The sequence below is a fragment of the Oncorhynchus kisutch genome, linkage group LG11 (assembly GCF_002021735.2).
Source record: "Oncorhynchus kisutch isolate 150728-3 linkage group LG11, Okis_V2, whole genome shotgun sequence".
In the NCBI taxonomy this organism is placed as follows: domain Eukaryota; kingdom Metazoa; phylum Chordata; class Actinopteri; order Salmoniformes; family Salmonidae; genus Oncorhynchus; species Oncorhynchus kisutch.
This window is the reverse complement of record NC_034184.2, coordinates 45,395,053-45,415,741: the sequence shown is the minus strand read 5'-3', so window position 1 is coordinate 45,415,741 and position 20,689 is coordinate 45,395,053. Positions and strand designations below refer to the sequence as shown.

Below are 20,689 nucleotides of genomic sequence, written 5' to 3'. Positions count from 1 at the left end.
ACATTTGATTTGATTTCTCACATCATCCCTGTACAGGCAGAACACCCCTCTGAAGGGCAGGCAGGCAGTGGAATGTATTCATGGATGCCAAGGGAAGCCAGACTTCCCAAAATATTTTACATTCATTTATCATTTGTTTCTTTCGTCTCTCTGTGTTTTCATAATTTTCTTTCAATTCGTAAGTGACTTTAGATCACCGGAGAAATCGCCCGAGCGAGGGAAACAGCCCCCTCTGTCTCAGTATGTGTAGCCCAAGTATGTGATTCTGTCTGGACAAAAAGACTAGGCCATGCCTCCGTAGCATTTGATTGATTGATGCCAGCAAGCATTTGGCCTCCCTTTGGCAAATCAGTGTTGAGCTGAGCTCAACTGTTGGTAGTCCTGGTGCAAAACCACCCACCAAGGGAGGCCAGTTTGGATTTGGCTTCACTCCAATAAAATCACATCAAAAGCAAAACGTATTTGTCAGAAAAACATGTCTGTTTCTGGTCTGCCTGTGGTGTCCCACAGTAGCTAGATACATCGGCCCTTTCCTACGCAAAGGATGGAGATGGGGAATTGGTCTTAATTCTCTGTACAGGACAATGACAGAGATTGTAATCTAACCATGAATTCGTATATTGTGCCACTGGCCTGAGACGATTGAAGTTCAGTATGTAGTCTAGTAGGCTCACGTTAGCTGGTTCATTCTTGCCCTTGCCGAGGAAGTCAGGCTAGCAATCATTTTAGCCAGGTAGCCTTTGACAACAAAAACTAAAAAGTGTGTACTACTGTATGACACAGTCATAGACCGTTTTGTCAACATGAAAGAGAGGAGGATGGCAACTGGTCTACATGTAGGGCGAGTCAAGAGTTTTTTTTTCTTGCGCACACACGCACACACAAACAGAAAACAGTACCATGGACTGCCACATGACAATTTGTTAAATTGATTGGACTAAATTGTTTTTGGTATTTTTAAGATTGTTTTCACTGTATTAAACTAAGGATATATAGTGTAGTTGATTTCATGAAGCTTAAATGTTTAAGTTGAAATGGTGCTGGGGGCGGCAGGGTAGCCTAGTGGTTAGAGCATTGGACTAGTAACCGGAAGGTTGCAAGTTCAAATCCCTGAGCTGACAAGGTACAAATCTGTCGTTCTGCCCCTGAACAGGCAGTTAACCCACTGTTCCTAGGCTGTCATTGAAAATAAGAATTTGTTCTTAACTGACTTGCCTAGTTAAATAAATAAAGGTGCTGGAATAGTGGAAGCAGTGGTCTGTTTTCTTTGTGATGACTTGCAGTAATTCTGTGGTTCTAAATCAGTAGTTGTTTAGTAAACTGTCGGAAAAACATGAACCTGCATGACCACGCTGTAGGTCATGTAACTGTTCGTTACACGCAATGTTTTCATTGTGGACTTCACAGCACAGATGTTGGTCTACGGTTTTGTGATGAAACAAATGTACACTACCTTTCAACATTTTGGGTCACTTAGAAATGTCCTTGTTTTTGTCCAAAAAAATAACATCAAATTGATGAGAAATAGAGTGTAGAAATTGTTATTGTTGGAAATGTAAAAAGCTGATTTTTAAATGGAATATCTACAGTACATAGGCGTACAGAGGTCCATTATCAGCAACCATCACTGCTGTGTTCTAATGGCATCTTGTGTTAGCTAATCCAAGTTTATCATTTTAAAAGGCTAATTGATCAATAGAAAACCCTTTTGCAATTATGTTAGCACAGCTGAAAACTGTTGTTGTGATTAAAGAAGCACTAAAACTGGCCTTCTTTAGACTAGTTGAGTATCTGGAGCATCAGCATTTGTGAGTTCGATTACAGGCTCAAAATGGCCAGAAACAAAGAACTTTCTTCTGAAACTCGTCAGTCTATTCTTGTTCTGAGAAATGAAGGCTATTCCATGCAGAAACAGACGCCTCAAGTCCTCAACTGGCAGCTTCATTAAATAGTACCCGCAAAACAACAGTGAAGAGGCGTCTCCGGTATGCTGGCCTTCTAGGAAGAGCTCCCCTGTCCAGCGTTTGTGTTCTTTTACCCATCTTAATCTATAATTTTTATTGGCCAGACTGAGATATGGCTTTTTCTTTGCAACTCTGCCTAGAAGGCCAGCACCCCGGAGTCGCCTCTTCACTGTTGACGTTGAGGCTGGTGTTTTGCGGATACTATTTAACAATGTTATCATTATTTGGTTATACCTTCCTTAATGATATCACAAAACAACAACTTATTTGACATGATTATTGTTTAGAGCCCCATGAACCATTTACCACATTATTTACGTTAGAAATATTGTTTCAATGTCCAACCTTGTGATGTTACAGTTCTGCAAAATGGTTCTACAGTTCTCTCTCTGTTGTAACAAAGGGATTTTTAACTTCCATTTCTGCAGAGTGGGAGAAAGTGTTGCTGCAAGGTATTTACGACCATCATAAAACTGGCCAACTCCGCCCCCACTTCCCCCCCTTCCTCTCTGGTGGGAGAGGGGGCTCTCTCTGATCTTCACCCAGGAGGGAAAGTCATGTGAACAATATCAGGAGAAAAAAATGGGATCGATAAACCTAACAACTTGAAATGGGCAGATGTGGTGTCAGGTGTGGTCACAGAACATTTCAAAGTGTCCCTAAACCTCTCCAAAGTAACATATGTCTGTAAATTAGATAACTCCAGTGCTATTACATATTTGCAATCCCTAAATTATATTTGTTCAGTATAAAAACACAATTTATTCCATATCAACCTCCATATCAAACATTCTGGTGGTGTTAAGGGGTATCTAGGGTACATTCAAGTGTCATTTTAACCTCTCCAAGTGTCCGGATGTGGTAATTGCACTGTTATGCACACTGTATGTGCCTAAAAGTTATTGTTCACTATAAAAACAATGTTTCTACAACAGCAACCTCTCTCAAACATTGTGCTGGTCTTGGGGGACATACAGGGGATATCCAAGTGTTTTTTCAACTTCTCCCAAGTGCCTGAACATTTTGCCTAGGCATATTCAATGTATTGGTCCCACATATAAATGAACTGTTTACAAAAATAATATAAAAGCAACAAATACAGTGGGGCAAAAAAGTATTTAGTCAGCCACCAATTGTGCAAGTTCTTCTCCCACTTAAAAAGATGAGAGAGGCCTGTAATTTTCATCATAGGTACACTTCAACTATGACAGACAAAATGAGGAAAAAAATCCTGAAAATCACATTGGAGGATTTTTAATGAATTTATTTGCAAATTATGATGGAAAATAAGTATTTGGTCACCTACAAACAAGCAAGAGTTCTTGCTCTCACAGACCTGTAACTTGAGAGGCTGTAACTTGAGAGGCTCCTCTGTCCTCCACTCGTTACCTGTATTAATGGCACCTGTTTGAACTTTTTATCAGTATAAAAGACACCTGTCCACAACCTCAAACAGTCACACTCCAAACTCCACTATGGCCAAGACCAAAGAGCTGTCAAAGGACACCAGAAACAAAATTGTAGACCTGCACCAGGCTGGGAAGACTGAATCTGCAATAGGTAAGCAGCTTGGTTTGAAGATAGGATGGCGTATTGCTGAAGAATGCTGTGGTAGCCATGCTGGTTAAGTGTGCCTTAATCACCAACAGTGTCACCAGCAAAGCACCCCCACACCATCACACATCCTCCTCGATGCCTCATGGTGGGAACCACACATGCAGAGATCATCCGTTCTCGTACTCAGAGTCTCACAAAGCCTCGGCAGTTCGAACCAAAAACCTCAAATTTGGACTCATCAGACCAAAAGACAGATGTCCACCGGTCTAATGTCCATTTCTCGTGGTTCTTGGCCCAAGCAAGTCTCTTATTATTGTTGTCCTTTAGTAGTGGCTTCTTTGCAGCAATTCGACCATGAAGGTGTGATTCACGCAGTCTCCTCTAAACAGTTCCTGTTGAGATGTGTCTGTTACTTGAACTCGGTGAAGCACTTATTTGGGCTGCATGTTCTGAGGCTGGTAACTAATGAACATATCCTCTGCAGCAGAGGTAACTCTGGGTCTTCCTTTCCTGTGGCGGTCCTTATGAGAGCCAGTTTCATTATAACGCTGGATGGTTTTTGTGACTGCACTTGAACAAACTTTCAAAGTTCTTGAAATGTTCCGGATTTACTGACCTTCATGTCTTAAAGTAATGATAGACTGTCGCTTCTCTTTGCTTATTTGAGCTGTTCTTGCCAGAATATGGACTTGGTATTTTACCAAATAGGAATATCTTCTGTATACCACCCCTACCTTGCCACAACACAACTGATTGGCTCAAAATGGAAAGAAATTCCATTCCATCAAGGCAAAGGGTGGCAACTTTGAAGAATCTCTGTTTTGGTTACTACATGATTCCTTATGTGTTATTTCATAGTTTTGATGTCTTCACTATTATTCTACAATGTAGAAAATAGTGCAAATAAAGAAAAGCCCTTGAATGAGTAGGTGCGCAAACTTTTAACTGGTACTGTATTCCACCACTGTGTGACGATTGTCTTTTTGTTGTCTCTGCCTTATTGTATACTGAACAAGAATATAAAACACAACATGTAAAGTGTTGGTTCCATGTTTCATGAGCTGAAATAAAAGATCCCAGAGAAAAGCACAAAAAGCTTCTTCTCTCAACTTTTGTGTAGAAATTAGTTTACATCCCTTTTCCAATAAAATCCATCCACCTGACAGGTGTGGTATGTCAAGAAGCTGATTAAACAGCATGATCATAACACAGATGCACCTTGTGCTGAGGACAGTAAAAGGCCACTCTAAAATGTGAAGTTTTGCCACGCAACAAAATGGCACAGATGTTTCAGGTTTTCAGAAAGTGTGCAATTGGCATGCTGACTGGAGGAATGTCTACCAGAGCTGTTGCCAGATAATTTGATGTTAATTTCACGACCATAAGCTGCCTCCAATGTTATTTTAGAGAATGTGGCAGTATGTCCAACCGGCCTCACAACCGCAGACCATGTATAACCACGCCAACCTATGACCTACACATCCGGCTTCTTCACCTGCGGGATTGTCTGAGACCAGCCACCTGGACAGCTGATGAAACTGAGAAGCATTTCTGTCTGTAATAAAGTCCTTTTGTGGGGGAAAAAAAATCATTCTGATATGCAGGGCCTGGCTCCCAAGTGGGTGGGCCTATGCCCTCCCAGTCTCACCCATGGCTGTGCCCCTGCCCAGTCATGTGAAATCCATAGATTAGGCCCAAATTAATGTATTTAAATTGACTGATTTCCTTTATTAACTGCAACTCAGTAAAATAGTTGAAATTGTTGCATGATGCATTTATATTTTTGTTCAGTATATATCACGGTGGCATAAGAATGAATGGGTTATAGAGCAAACAACGCAATTACCACAACATAATTTTAATATGGCTTTTTTCCAGGCAGCTTCCTCTGTGATTTTACCCATGCACCGCTAATGCAAGCAGCCTCTGTTTGTGCAAACTCAAGCGTGTCCCGCACTGTGTATGCAGAGGAAACCAGCTCCTCGGCAATCCCCACATACCTCTCTTAGGCCTCTGCACAACGTCCAGGAAATCAGAGGCAAAACATAATTGAACATTATGTAAACAGCGCATGACTAAATTCTAGAGTGTCCTTCCAACTTTCTATTTACAATATCAATTATGTTCTCCTAGGATAAGCTGCTTTCAGGGGAACGGACAAATTAAATATTGTCTGGCTGGGCCGGAACAAATGGTGTATGTCATCACTCTCTGCATGTGTTTCTCTGATTAGCACTAACATGCAAAAGGTTAGGCCCTGTGAACCGCAAGAGGACATGCACACGCGCACACACGCTAATACACACAGGCTGACATGGCTCATTCATACAGCGTAACACAATTTAAAACTGAATGTTTTCCTTAATGTGGCAATCAGCAGTTGAAACAATAATAAAGTGTCCACCCTGCTCCTGTTTCGGTAAAAACCTGAGGGGTGGGGCTGGAGATATGTAACCACTGTCAAATTCATAATCAGAGCTATGAATGTAAGGACTGACCAGCCATGATATCAAACATATAGTTTTAAGGCTATGTAGTGTTTGTTTACATATACTTTGTTTACAAACAATGGAGTAAAACAAGCTTATATTCTGGGTTATTATGGGGTACAACAGTTGAACTAAGCTCATGAAGCATTTATAATTTATATTCTTCAAGAATCAATATCATTCATTTATCATTCCAAAAATGGATGTAGCAACTGCAGATTACCTCTTTAAATGGCGCGAATTATCTTTGTTTTGAAAAAGATCCATGTCTCATTGGACTTGTGTGTTGTTCTAATTGGTTGAACTTGGTGTACAACCTACCTATCAGCTCTTCTCCTAGAGCACAACCCTGGCTTTCATTTTTCCCTCTGACCAAAGACAGCTGAGATATTTCTGTGAGGTCTAAACAGCCCTATTACAGAACGGAGACAGCCATACACCAGAGACATTCGACTGTATTATTATAAAAGTGCAGAAACAAAAATAACTTCAATTGATGTGATCCAAGACACCAATCATGGGGACCAAGTAGGGTAAAGATCACAATGTGAACTATTGCAAGCATTCAGATAGGCCTGGCCCCATGATTTCCAGGCACTTCTCTTCAAGCATTGCAAACCCTCTGTTATTCTATAATATCCAGTTACTAGGCACAGCTAACCAAAATAACATATTTCATATAGACAAACATTGACCTTGGACGCAAAACAGACATTGCTCTGGAGTTCAAGTGGGTTATAGCAGAACTTCAAATAAGCCCTGCCTGACAGCTGAGCACATCTGCACATGTCGCCGCCCCACTGGACAAGGAAGGGAGTACACTGTGACCATAAATCTGTTTCCTCAAAAGGATCTGGCTTGGTTAGTGCAAATCAGTAACCTTGCAAAGCCCACATTTTTAAGGATAATGCTGGAGGGCATGGAACATTTGAAATAATCAATTCCATTTACCAAGACAAAATCACATAGTATGTCGATGGTTGAGCAACATGTGGTTTGAAATTGTTTGCAATTTGAGAGGGTGACACACAAACACAAACGGAGAGGGCAGACTGAGTAAGTGGTGCTGCATGTGGTGTGTTGAGGACCCATGCAGTGCAGAGCCTAGAAAGAAGTTAATGTTCCCTACGGTTAGTGCTGAGCGAATAACCACCACTTTTTATTTTGGGGGGTTATTAAACAACTAATTGATTGAAGTCTTTTCAATTACTTGAATTCCATTTACTTTGGGTTCTTTGTGAGCCCAATGTGCCGTTTCTCTAGGGAGAAATCAAATCGATCACAATAGATATCAAGTCAAGAACTATGTGGGACACTGGGCTGAAGGGAGTGGTAGATTTCATTAAGCAAATAACATTTCATTTGTCACATGCTTTGTAAACAACAGGTGTATACTAACAATGAAAATATTACTTACAGGCCCTTCTCAACAATGCAGAGAGAATAAAAAAAGAGCAATAGTAGAAATCATATTTTTTTAAATAACACAAGGAATAAATACACAATGAGTAATGATAACTTGGCTATACACACAGTCATGTGTACCGAGTATATGCGCAGGGGTATGAGGTAATTGAGGTAGATATGTACAGTTGAAGTCGGAAGTTTGCATACACCTTAGCCAAATACATGTAAACTCAGTTTTTCACAATTCCTGACATGTAATCCTAGTGAAAATTCCCTGTCTTAGGTCAGTTAGGATCACCACTTCATTTTAAGAATGTGAAATGTCAGAATAATAGTAAAGATAATTATTTATTTCCTTAAGCCATTTTGCCACAACTTTGGAAGTATGCTTCCATTTGGTCATTGTCCATTTGGAAGACCCATTTGCGACCAAGTTATAACTTCCTGACTGATGTCTTGAGATGTTGCTTCAATATATCCACATCATTTTCCGCCCTTATGATGCCATCTATTTTGCGAAGTTAAATAAAGGTACATATACAGTTGAAGTCGGAAGTTTACATGCACTTAGGTTGGAGTCATTAAAACTCGCTTTTCAACTACTCAACAAATTTCTTGTTAACAAACTATAGTTCTGGCAAGTCGGCTGGGACATCTACTTAGTGCACGACACAAGTAATTTTTCCAACAATTGTTTACAGACAGATTATTTCACTTATAATTCACTGTATCACAATTCCAGTGGGTCAGAAGTTTACACACTAAGTTGACTGTGTCTTTAACCTCTCTGGGATATTCGGGACGGTAGCGTCCCACCTCAACAACAGCCAGTGAAAGTGCAGGGCGCCAAATTTAAAACAACAAAAATCTCATAATTAGAATTCCTGAAGCATACAAGTATTTTACACCATTTTAAAGAGAGACTTTTCGTTAATACAACCACAGTGTCCGATTTCAAAAAGGCTTTACGGCGAAAGCACCACAAACGATTATGTTAGGTCAGAGCCAAGTCACAGAAAACACAGCCATTTTTCCAGCCAAAGAGAGGAGTCACAAAAAGCCCAAATAGAGATACAATTAGTCACTAACCTTTGATGATCTTCATCAGATGACACTCATAGGACTTCATGATACACAACACATGTATGTTTTGATTGATAAAGTTCATATTTATATAAAAGTTTACATTGGCGCATTACGTTCAGTAGTTCCAAAACATCCGGTGATTTTGCAGAGAGCCACATCAATTTACAGAAATGCTCATCATAAATGTTGATGAAAATACAAGTGTTATGCATGGAACTTTAGATAAACTTCTCCTTAATGCAACCTCTGTGTCAGATTTCAAAAAAGCTGTAGCGAAAAAGCACACCATGCAATAATCTGAGTACAGCACTCAGACAAAAAAACAGACAAACAAATACCCGCCATGTTGTGCAGTCAACAGAAGTCAGAAATAGCATTATAAATATTCACTTACCTTTGATGATCTTCGTCAGAATGCACTCCCAGGAATCCCAGTTCCACAATAAAATGTTTGATTTGTTCGATGAAGTCCCTCATTTATGTAAAAATACCTCCTTGTTGTTCGCACATTTAGTACACAATCCAAAATCACGAAGTCCATGCGAAAGTTCAGATGAAAAGTTATATTACAGTTTGTAGAAACATGTCAAACGAAGTATAGAATCAATCTTTAGGATGTTTTTATCATAAATCTTCAATTATGTTCCAACCGGAGAATTCCTTTGTCTGTAGATATGCAGTGGAACACAAGCTAACTCTCACGTGAACGCGCGTCACGAGCTCATGGCACTCTGCCAGACACCTGGCTCAAACAGCCCTTATTCACCCCCACTTCACAGTAGAAGCATCGAACAAGGTTCTAAAGACGGGTGACTTCTAGTGGAAGCCTTAGGAAGTGCAAAATGACCCCATAGACACTGTGTTTTTGATAGGGAATGAGTTGAAAAACAAGAAACCTCAGATTAAAAAAAAGAAATCTCTGGTTTTTGCCTGCCATATTAGTTCTGTTATACTCACAGACATCATTCAAACAGTTTTAGAAACTTCAGAGCATTGTCTATCCAATACTACTACTAATAATAATATGCATATATTAGCAACTGGGCCTGAGTAGCAGGCAGTTTACTCTGGGCACCTTATTCATCCAAGCTACTCAATACTGCCCTCGAGTCCCAAATAAGTTTTAAACAGCTTGGAAAATTACAGAAAATTATGTAATGGCTTTAGAAGCTTCTGAGAGGCTAATTTACATAATTTGAGTCATTCAGAGGTGTACCTGTGGATGTATTTCAAGGCCTACCTTCAAACTCACTGCCTCTTTGCTTGACATCATGGGAAAATCAAAAGGAATCAGCCAAGTCTGGTTCATCCTTGGGAGCAATTTCCAAATGCCTGAAGGTACCATGTTCATCTGTACAAACAATAGTACGCAAGTATAAAGACCATGGACCACGCAGCTGTCATACCACTCAGGAATAAGACGTGTTCTGTCTCCTAGAGATGAATGTACTTTGGTGTGAAAAGTGCAAATCAATCCCAGAACAACAGCAAAGGACCTTGTGAAGATGCTTGAGGAAACAAGTAAAAAATTCTATATACATAGTAAAATGAGTCCTATATCAACAAAACCTGAAATGCCATTAAAAAAAGACAGCCTACGGTTTGCAAATGTCCTCTGGTCTGATGAAACAAAAATAGAACTGTTTGGCCATAATGACCATCGTTATGTATTGAGGAAAAAGGGAGATTCTTGCAAGCCGAAGAACCGTGAAGCACAGGGGTGGCAGCATCATGTTGTGGGGTTGCTTTGCTGCAGGAGGGACTGGTGCACTTCACAAAATAGATGGCAACATGAGGATGATCAATTCTGTGGATATATTGAAGCAACATCTCAAGACATCAGTCAGGAAGTTAAAGCTTGGTTGCAAATGGATCTTCCAAATGGACAATGACCCCACGCATATTTCCAAAGTTGTGGCAAAATGGCTTCAGGACAACAAACATACTAATTAAGTGTCTAAACTTCTGACCCACAGGGAATGTGATGAAATAATGAAAATATTAAATAAATCACTCTCTACCATTATTCTGACATTTCACATTCTTAAAATGAAGTGGTGATCCTAACTGACCTAAAACAGGGAATTTTTACTTGGATTAAATGTCAGGAATTGTGAAAAACTGAGTTTAAATGGATTTGGCTAAGGTGTATGTAAACTTCCGATTTCAACTGTAGGTAGGGATAAAGTGACAAGGCAACGGGATAGATAATAGGATAGATAACGGATAAGATAACGGGATAGATACAACTACCTCTTTCCCAACTGTATTTAATTTTAATTTATTTATTTATTTTGCTCCTTTGCACCCCATTATTTTTATTTCTACTTTGCACATTCTTCCATTGCAAAACTACCATTCCAGTATTTTACTTGCTATATTGTATTTACTTTGCCATCATGGCCTTTTTTGCCTTTACCTCCCTTCTCACCTCATTTGCTCACATTGTATATAGACTTGTTTATACTGCATTATTGACTGTATGTTTGTTTTTACTCCATGTGTAACTCTGTGTTGTTTTATCTGTCGAACTGCTTTGCTTTATCTTGGCCAGGTCGCAATTGTAAATGAGAACTTGTTCTCAACTTGCCTACCTGGTTAAATAAAGGTAAAATAAATAAAATAAAAATAAAATAATAAACAGCAACAGCAATGTATGTTCTGAGTCAATTCGATTATTGCAAAAAGGGTCAATGCAGATAATCTGGTTAGCTATTGGTTGACTATTTAACTATCTAATAAGCAGTCTTATAGCTTGGGGGTAGAAGCTGTTCAAGGTCCTGTTAGGGTTGTTGCGGTGACCGTATTACCTCCACACTGGTGGTCACAAGTCATGAAGGCAGTCAAATTCCACATGACCGTTGAGTCACGGTAGTTAGGATTCTCCAAGCTCTGATGCGGCTGGTTATTAGTAGCCTACCAAACTTGCTAACTGCTTGGTACTCAGCACTCTATTGTCCCTCTAATCATGCTGACATCAATGCAAATGTATTAAAAAATCTAATCAAACACTTCATGTTACGCAACATTTCAACTGACTATGCAATTGCGGGAGAAAACTGAGTGATGGCCGCTAATAAAAAGACGAGGCTCCCATCAGCTTTATATAAGCTAGGACTACTATATTATTTGTTAAAACAAATGTTAAAAATATATTATTTAGTATATTTAAAGACACGATTAAATCAAGAAAAGTCTGATGGGTGACAATATTAGCCTATATATATTAAGGCATAAGAAAAAGAAACAAAGCCTTTTTTTTGCAACCTTTTCTCAATCATAGTCGCATTTTCTCAATCATAGTCCTTAAGTAGTCTAGCTCACATTTTTTTGCTAGTGGTTGTATTCATTTGGGATCTATCGCATCCCACAACTCTCATACTATGTTTGGAATATTTATTTCTCGCACAGAATAGGTTGACTTTTGTACTATGGGGGAATAGTAGATTGACATAGGCTAGTGCTTTTGCTGTTCATTGGGCCTCCTCATTTTGTTGGCTGATGAAAAGTAAATGAGGACAGTTCTTTCAATATCTTCAATATGCACCTCGGAATTGGATAAGGACGTGTGCAGTTGCGCCCCGGATGTGTCGGTCTTCATTTATAGCCTGTGAGAAAGACCTGATCACGTGAAGGAGAGCCATGTGAATGAGGGCTTCCGATTGCGCAGCACACTCAGGGAGAAGGGCACGACATAGCACTCCAGGCCGCAAAAGGCATGGATTTGGACAGAGCCTCAAAGGGGATGCCACGGTGAAATGTTAGGCATTATCAAGTGCTTGTCAAATTGTGAATGAGAGACTATTGGAGTGCGTACAGCCTGAGCAAAAAACAAAGCAGAGCTCATGCCTTTCAAGCAACTTTTTTCAAATCATCATCATCATGCAGCCTTACAATGTATTAAATATCAAACCGTATAGCCCAATGCTTGTAGAACAACTAAAGTTACAGTAATAATTCTAAATTAGGCATATAGGAGTACCTATTTCTTCGTTAACTGCTCAACACAGAATAGGTGCACGCGCACACTCCAAACCGCTTGGGGAAAATTTGTATATTTTATTCATCTTTGTTCAATTATATTCTTCCTACTATAAAGCCAAGGAATTATAAGCAAATCTTGTCTGCTAAATGAACTAGTGTAGCCCACAGCCATTTGGCATAGCCGCATTAGGACCTAACATAAGGACCTAACATAACTCACAGTATGCTATTCTTTTCTTCTGAAATAGACTACATTTTCTTCATATCATGCTTCTAAATAATGGATTTCTTGTGAAGGTGTAGGCTATATTACTTGGATTTATTAGACTTTTATAAATGGCTGTGTGGAAGCCAGGAGATGTTAAATGTGTTTATCTTGATTAAGGTCAATTACTGTGAGACCGACAGTTATTTGCTTGACAATCACCGACTGACAGAATTCAGTGACCGTCACAGCAAAACAAGCCCAATGCGTTTCTATGGGTCTATTTTGGACTGCGCTTGTCGCCTGCCTTCTCAACTTTTCTTAGGGCGAAGACATGAGCATCTCGTCATTATACAGATCTCTGGAAGGACACACTTCTATGCCTGCTACGTTAACTTATTAGATACACACAGACAGCATGAGAGAGAAATGTACACAACACTATGATGAGAGGGTCAGAGACAGTTTGTGACAGAATGCCTTATCTACTTTGAAGAAATAGTCAAATAATTCTTCCAGACAGCTCTGCAGCATACTTAGGCAGGCTAGCTAAACGGGAAGACTAAAGACTACAGTATGGGGAGCACATAGATAACGTTAGATGGTCTGGCTAGCTGACTGCTACTGCCTGAGCAGCGATTACATGATGACTTAAAGGAATGAAAGTAATTAAATAAATACAAAGTAATATACAGAACTGCAATATTTTATTATTTCATAGTAATTTCTTATTTTTCTATTTATCTGTAGGGCTGGGCGTTACACTGTATTTACGTTACAGCCTTATTCTAAAATGTATTACATTTATTTTTTCCACTCCCTCAATCTACACACAATACATCATAATGACAAAGCAAAAACAGGGTCTTAAACATCTTTGCTAATTTATACCAAAACAAATGCAAAAAATATCACATTTACATAAGTATTTAGACCCTTGACTCAGTTCTTTGTTGAAGCACCTTTAGAAGTGATTATAGCCTTGAGTCTTCTTGAGTATGATGCTACAAGCTTGGCACACCTGTATTTGGGGAGTTTCTCCCATTCTTCTCTGCAGATCCTCTCAAGTTCTGTCAGGTTGGATGGGGAGTATTGTTGCACAGTTATTTTCAGGTCTCTCCAGATATGTTTGATCGGGTTCAAGTCCGGGCTCTGGCTAGGCCACTCAAGGACATTCAGAGACTTGTCCCGAAGCCACTCCTACATTGTCTTGGCTGTGCGCTTAGGCTCCATTCATCTTTGCCTCGATCCTGACAAGTCTTCGAGTCCCTTCTGTTGAAAAGCATCCCCACAGCATGATGCTGCCACTACCATGCTTCACCGTAGGGATGGTGCCAGGTTTCCTCCAGACATGACACTTGGCATTCAGGCCAAAGAGTTCTTGGTTTCATCAGACCAGAGAATCTTGTTTCTCATGGTCTGAAAGTCCTTTAGGTGCCTGTCACATGTCTTTTACTGAGGAGTGGCTTTCGTCTGGCCACTCGACCATAAAAGACAGGATTGGTGGAGTGCTGCAGAGATGGTTGTCCTTCTGGAAGGTTCTCCCATCTCCACAGAGGAACTCTAGAGCTCTGTCAGAGTGACCATTGGGTTCTTGGTCACCTCCCTGACCAAAGCCCTTCTCCCCTGATTGGTCAGTTTGGCCAGGCGGCCAGCTCTAGGAAGAGTCTTGGTGGCTCCAAACTTCATCCATTTAAGAATGATGGAGGCCACTGTGTTCTTGGGGACCTTCAATGCTGCAGACATTTTTTGGTACCCTTCCCCAGATTTGTGCCTCGATTACAATACAGTTGCCACCCTAGGTTCTCACACCACTCAAAGCAAATTAATAACTTTTATTATTCAAAAACATAAAATACCATCCAATTGTTATAAAAATACAGTGATATGACATGTTGGCCATATCGTCCAACCCTGCACAATGTGGACCTGACAGAGACAATGGAATATTTTCTATGTTTTGGCGATTGAATGTTCACTATTTTTGCCTTTGGAATTTCCATTAAAAAGCTAAAATCATTCTAATGTCATTATTTCATAATGCATTTTATGTAATTTAAAAATTAAAAATAAACTGAAAATGGAGCGACCTCAAAAAGACTACTTACTGTGACCACTCCCTGCAACAGAAGCAGCGCACTGCAGGCTTTTAATCGCTGTTTTACGACATGTCAAAAAAAAAAAAAAAAACATGCTTCCAAAGGTTTGGCTGCCTGCACGATAGCAGACATATGAAAGTTTAAATAACCTTGGTATTTACTCAATGGTGAAGGGAGGAGGTAAGGATAACAAACCAGAGAGTATCCTTGGCACACATTGTATTTTTCTTCCTTAATATTTTTAGACAGTCCACATTCGCACTGCGTTTGTACACATTCTTGGGTTTTCGAGGGTATTGTGTGATTTGCAAGCTTTTCGCTCACCCAATGGTCACGAACACTGGTGCTGTGAGTCATTATCATCTCATATTGCAAAACTGATCAGGGTGTCCTTTGAAACCATAACCTATATTATAATACAGCATTTGACACCCAATGCTAACAAGTATTTTCCAGAGAAAGTAAGCCGCTTGATATGATTCATTACTGGGCACTGTGAAGTGTGGCTTCTTGGACAGCCTAACAATTACACTATAGACCAACAACAACAACAACAACAAACCACTTCAAGTTTCTTAAAAATAACATGCAGTCTAAATCCATCTCCCACAATAAAACATCATAGCCACAGATCGTAGAGATCCCTCAGTTTGTGGTCTTGCTACTGTGGGTCAATGTGTGATAAAGGTATAGGGCCTAAGGCTTTGGAAAGGGTTACATACAGGGTAATGGATGAGCTTCTGAGTCCCCGGACTCCTATAGATTCTATAGTAGCATCTGGGGACATAGTTCTGAGAAAAGAACCATTTCCTCTAGGCTTGGGAGATTATTACTGGAAAGTCACTTATCTAAAGATGAACCTGTCACTTTTCAAACCTAAACTAAGGGCACTGGGGGGAAAAAAGCGCCAGGAGAGGGAATGAGAAAGAGACCATGGATAAGCATTGCGGCTAGTAGCTTCAGCCGCATTCCCCTGTGACTGTATATAGGGTCTATTTGGCCATGTCTCTTTAGATTAAAGGCCTGCGTGTAGCGTATTAAACTGCTACCTTTTACGGACCGAGAGGCATTCGTTCTCTGCTCCATCCCTGCTAGTGGGGTCATCTGTGTGATAATGCACAGATAATATAGAGGGGCTACTCGTACATGTCTATGAAATATTCATGATAAACCACTCAGAACAGAGAAGAGCAGAGCAGCCGCCAACACCACCTGAGGAACAATAGAGCGAGGCAAGCAAGGAAATAGGTTTATAGATAGCACGCAAAAACACTCCAGGAGGACAGAAAGGCCGTCTTTCATAAGCAAGGGCACCGGTGTCCATATTATACCTTGTTCCTTCAAGGCTCTGGCTTATCTGGCGCATACTGGTCAATACTAGCCACAAGCCAGTCCAACATATACTGTAGGTAAACAATCACCTAACATTATGAGTGGGGAAAATAACATGAGTCATACAATGTAATATCCCCTCCAAGTCTAATTTTTACCCATCTAGAAAGTGAAAAAGCCAGAAATGGAGGTTCATACTGACCTCACATTTCTGGTCTAACACAGGTGAACAATCATAGTCATCATAACGAGTGGGGAAGACATATGCAAAAGCACTTCCTATCAGTCCCACTGTTGTGGGGTTGCCTTCCCTGCAACCCCCATCTATGAATGTTTTACATTACAATGTCATTCCCAGAATAATGTGAAGGATGTCCTTAACATGGCCTCACGATCACTGCCATCCAGACTACCACTAACAGCCCCTCCTGTCTCCAGTGTGATCATTGCCCACAAAGTCTACTGTAGGCCTATGCCAGACATGTCCCTACCCCAAACCAATGCACTCATTTTATTTTCCACAAGCTTCACCTTGGGAGAGACTGGAGCCTTTGGGGGCTTTGAGGAGCTTTTTTGTGGTTCTTCCTGTAGAGGATGTCCAAATCTGAAAGTAGATAACCGTTGGCAATTGAAACTGTAAATGCTATATGCATGCTGATGCTACATTAGCTACATGCTTATACTGCAATGTTCTTAAAACTGAGTCTTACAAGGTAAAAAAAAATATGACAGGACAGTTGCACTGCAAATCTCTGAGAAGGAGACAAACAAAGTCCACACTTCTTTGCTGTCAGCTATGCAAATGCAGAGCACACATCTTGTCACATACAATATCTAAAAGTAGAAAGATCTTGTTCGCAGGGTAGGTTTGCATTACAACTATGACTGAGTAACAACCGCCTGCAAACAATGTTTGTGTTTCTCTGTCACGTTCTCTCCATCGCTCCTTCCATCTCATTAACCCAAACATCTCTTTTCACAACACTTCCTGTCTCCCTCTGTGTTCTGTGTCACTCTTTCCGAGTCTCCTTCCCTGTCACTTCCTCTATCCTTCTAAATGTTTCTCTCTCATTTTCTCCCTCTCGCTCCCACCATATGCCCCCCGGCTCCTCTCTCTTACTTTCTCTCCCTCGTTCTCCCCTCTGTCTCCCTTCTCTCTTAGGCCAGTGCCATGTTCACTAGCCAATGCTTTGCTTAAGACAGGTGTCAGCTACAATCCCTGCTACTGTTCTCCACAGAGACACAGCGCCTCTCTCTCCTTCTCTCCTACTTGCCACTGAAACAATTACACCAGATAGGCCTCAAGGTCAACAGAGCTGTCAGGCTCCACTCCGACACTGGAGCAACTTCTCCCACGTTTTGGATAGGGAAACAGGCAGAGGTGTTAATAGAGGGTTTCTGCTGCTCTGGAGTCTACAGCTGCTAGGAATTATGGACATCACACACATTTCATTTTCTCTTCAATCAGTTGTGTTAGGAGTCGTTTGTAACTTCATAGAAATATGTAATAAATTGAGACTAGAGATGCACATAGAACGAATGCAATAACATGAAAATGAAAGCAAAGACGTATGGACAGTGCTGCCATTTCATTACAAGCTCTACACATATATTTACTTGTGAATAGAACGCATCCACTCTGGGAAAAAAAATACTGAAAGTGCCATAATTGAAATGGCTACTGATACAGAACTCATTATCTGTAGAGCTGAAGTGAATAAAAGGGACAATGAAGGAGGCCAAAGGGAAGCATTAGGAGAGATCCGCTAGTTAGGGAATCCACTTGGTGTATGACATGATGAGCACAGCCTACTTTCCTCTCATATCTGTTTATTTTCACAGCATTTCTAAATAAAATGGAGATGCGGGAGGCCACTTTGGCCCGACAAAGGTCACGTTTCCTAATGCATGAAAACTGCTTCCCTGCCAACCAAGGGGCCTGCTTGAGGATATTGGCTAGTTGACCCGGGGAAAGACAGGGATCATTATATTTATCAGTTTAAATTACTTTTTTATTTTTTTAAATTGTTTTTGTATTCTTAAAAAGATTTTTTCATAAAAATACTATTTTAATTGTAAACTGTTGTTACAATGAAGGATACACCTAATTTTATGCCAAGAGGCATTGATTTATCGGACAAAAGGAAGACGCTTGTGCTATTTCAGGGGACAATTCATTTATCCTAAACATGACCAGGAACCCAAGATTGTCAGTAAAAAACAAAGCTGTATGTCTATGAAGAACACAAAATGTTATAAATCGCATCCAGGCACAACTGCAACAACAATTGAAGCAAGCGAAGACAAGATTAGCCTTGGCGCATAAGTAACCATGTATCTCAGAGCAGCGGAATTACTCTGTTAACATTAAATATGGCCAAAGCTACTCAGAACGTCATTTAATATCCATATTGCTATAATTAATTATGGCCCATCAACATTCATATTTCTCACAATCTTCTGCAACAGTGTTTGGAATAGATTTCCTATTTGCTTTTTTTCTCCCTCAAAGAAATACCTTTCCATACAGTCTATAACGCTAGTAGGTCTAGTCAATTTCCACACCTGCAGGTTGAATGTGCTAGGTAAGCTCTCCACTCTCAGAACTGTAAAGTGCTTTCTCTTATTTCATCTGACAGGCCCTGTATGGTGAATAAGATTATTCTTGCTTGTTCCTTTTTAATCAGTTTATTCTCTTTGAGCAACCTTTCATACATTACAAATGGTGCATCACCGGATATTGGAGAGGAAAATGCTGAACATTTTTGTAGAGCTGGTCAGTCAAAAGGAGGTAAAGGAAAGGGTACACTATCTATAACTTCTTCAGTGACCAACATTTACAGAGGATATGAAGAAGGGGGAAATACAGTGATTTATAATTCCATACATGGTGTGTACAACTGGTCTGCTGAGTACTAAGTTGCCATTTTTGTCACAGATATCTAAGATTAATGGATGCTGTGATATTCTTCCTTTACAAAAAAAGATAGCAGTTTCCTCTCATATCTGTTAATTTTAACAGCAGGTCAAAAGTGCAGTAACTGCAGTGGACTGTAGTATTTTGGATGCAGTAATTGCATAATAACTGCAACATACTGCAGTTATTATGCACTCCAGTTACACTGCAAAATTACTGCAGTAAATGTTTTTATTTTGGAAGCAGAATTTGCTGCATACTGCAGTTCTATTGCACCCTTACTGCAGTTATAATGCAGTGTACCTCATTCTGACTACACAATTTTTTCATAAGTGGTGCCCTGGTTAATGATTTATCTCTTTTTTTAACAACCTTTGTTCAACTACTGTTTTATTGATTGTTTAATGTCATACTCACAGGGAAACTGTTTTGTTGGGTAAGAAACTGGGTTGTAGAGTGTCCATTAATTCCACATCATCACACACCACCTTCACCCAGACATTTTGTCTGCTCAATTCCTTGGACCTCTCAGAGGTACAATGACAGCTGTCAATGAAGAGGTCCGGGCAGTTTCTGTTCGTCAGGCATGTCCTCCACAAACCAACAACAACGCAAAGTAATCTCAGCATTTTCATTGTGAACTGAACCTTTTATTGAATTGTTCTCAAGTTATCTCTTCCCGGTCTGTAAAGCAAGTGGAGACCATTTCACATAGGCTTCTTCTTGGTGGATGGTTAACGTTAGCTACCGACCAAGTGACTTGTTCTTGTATTTTAATCAAAGTCTGCGCGTTACAACTGACAACACCTGTTGTGTCTCATAATGTACATGCTACCTGTAAGTCAAAAATAAAATTAAAATAATGCATAACGATGGTCTTTGCTTTGTAACATATTGTTTCCCCGCGCTGTGCCATTTCTATCATTTGTTTCTCATTTACACAGAAACGTGTCGCTTTTGTCGGCTACCAAAACGTTCCTAGATAAAGGTTTGCAAGTTTGTTACCGGTATCCTAAAAGTTTGACGCGTGGGAATGCAGTAGCGTATTACGCCGTCTTCGCCGTCGGCAGGAACAAGATGTTCTTTCAATGTGTCGATTGTCACTTTTGTCATAGTACTCCTACTAAGTTATCCATTGTCATAACTCCGTTATCAACAGGTTGCCACAGATATTCCCATCCACGTCTCGCGTCTTCAACCATGGGACTTGTTGCGAAGTCATCAGCAGCATGGAAGCTGAAGTCCCTCCCCCTCGAAGCCAAGGGGCAAAAATTGGTATTTTTATTACATGGGTAAACCTCAAATCAATACATCCATGTAACCTGTTCTAAAACAAAAACATTTAATTGTATTTAGGACCACAGTGAACATTATATTATGCAAACAATAGAAATAAAAATTATTAGACCTAGAATTAATAGTAATTCTATTTGTATGATGTCAACACACATCAATCTAAGTATCACATGGTTCTGAAATTGAATGGCACAGGGGCTCAGGCTCAGATACATCTGCCATCAGATGACCAGTTGGTAAACGGTCATTGGAGGACACCCTTATAGCCCAAATAAATATATCAATTTGTTCCCTGGCTCCAGGATTCAAACTCAATGCCATGCTGAGAGAGAGATGTTAGATAATTGCTTACT

The 20,689-nt window shown here is 40.1% G+C and overlaps 1 protein-coding gene across 1 annotated transcript in view; it reads right to left on the bottom strand.

Annotated features, from left to right (window-relative positions):
- Positions 1-20,274, bottom strand: part of adgra1b (adhesion G protein-coupled receptor A1b) — a 248,648-nt gene extending 228,374 nt beyond the window's left edge. The window contains exon 1 of the mRNA XM_020495023.2: positions 19,458-20,274. Coding sequence (XP_020350612.2) covers positions 19,458-19,675 — 218 coding nt within the window. The 5' untranslated portion in view covers positions 19,676-20,274. The remainder of the gene's footprint in view (positions 1-19,457) is intronic.
- Positions 20,275-20,689: the final 415 nt, after the last annotated feature.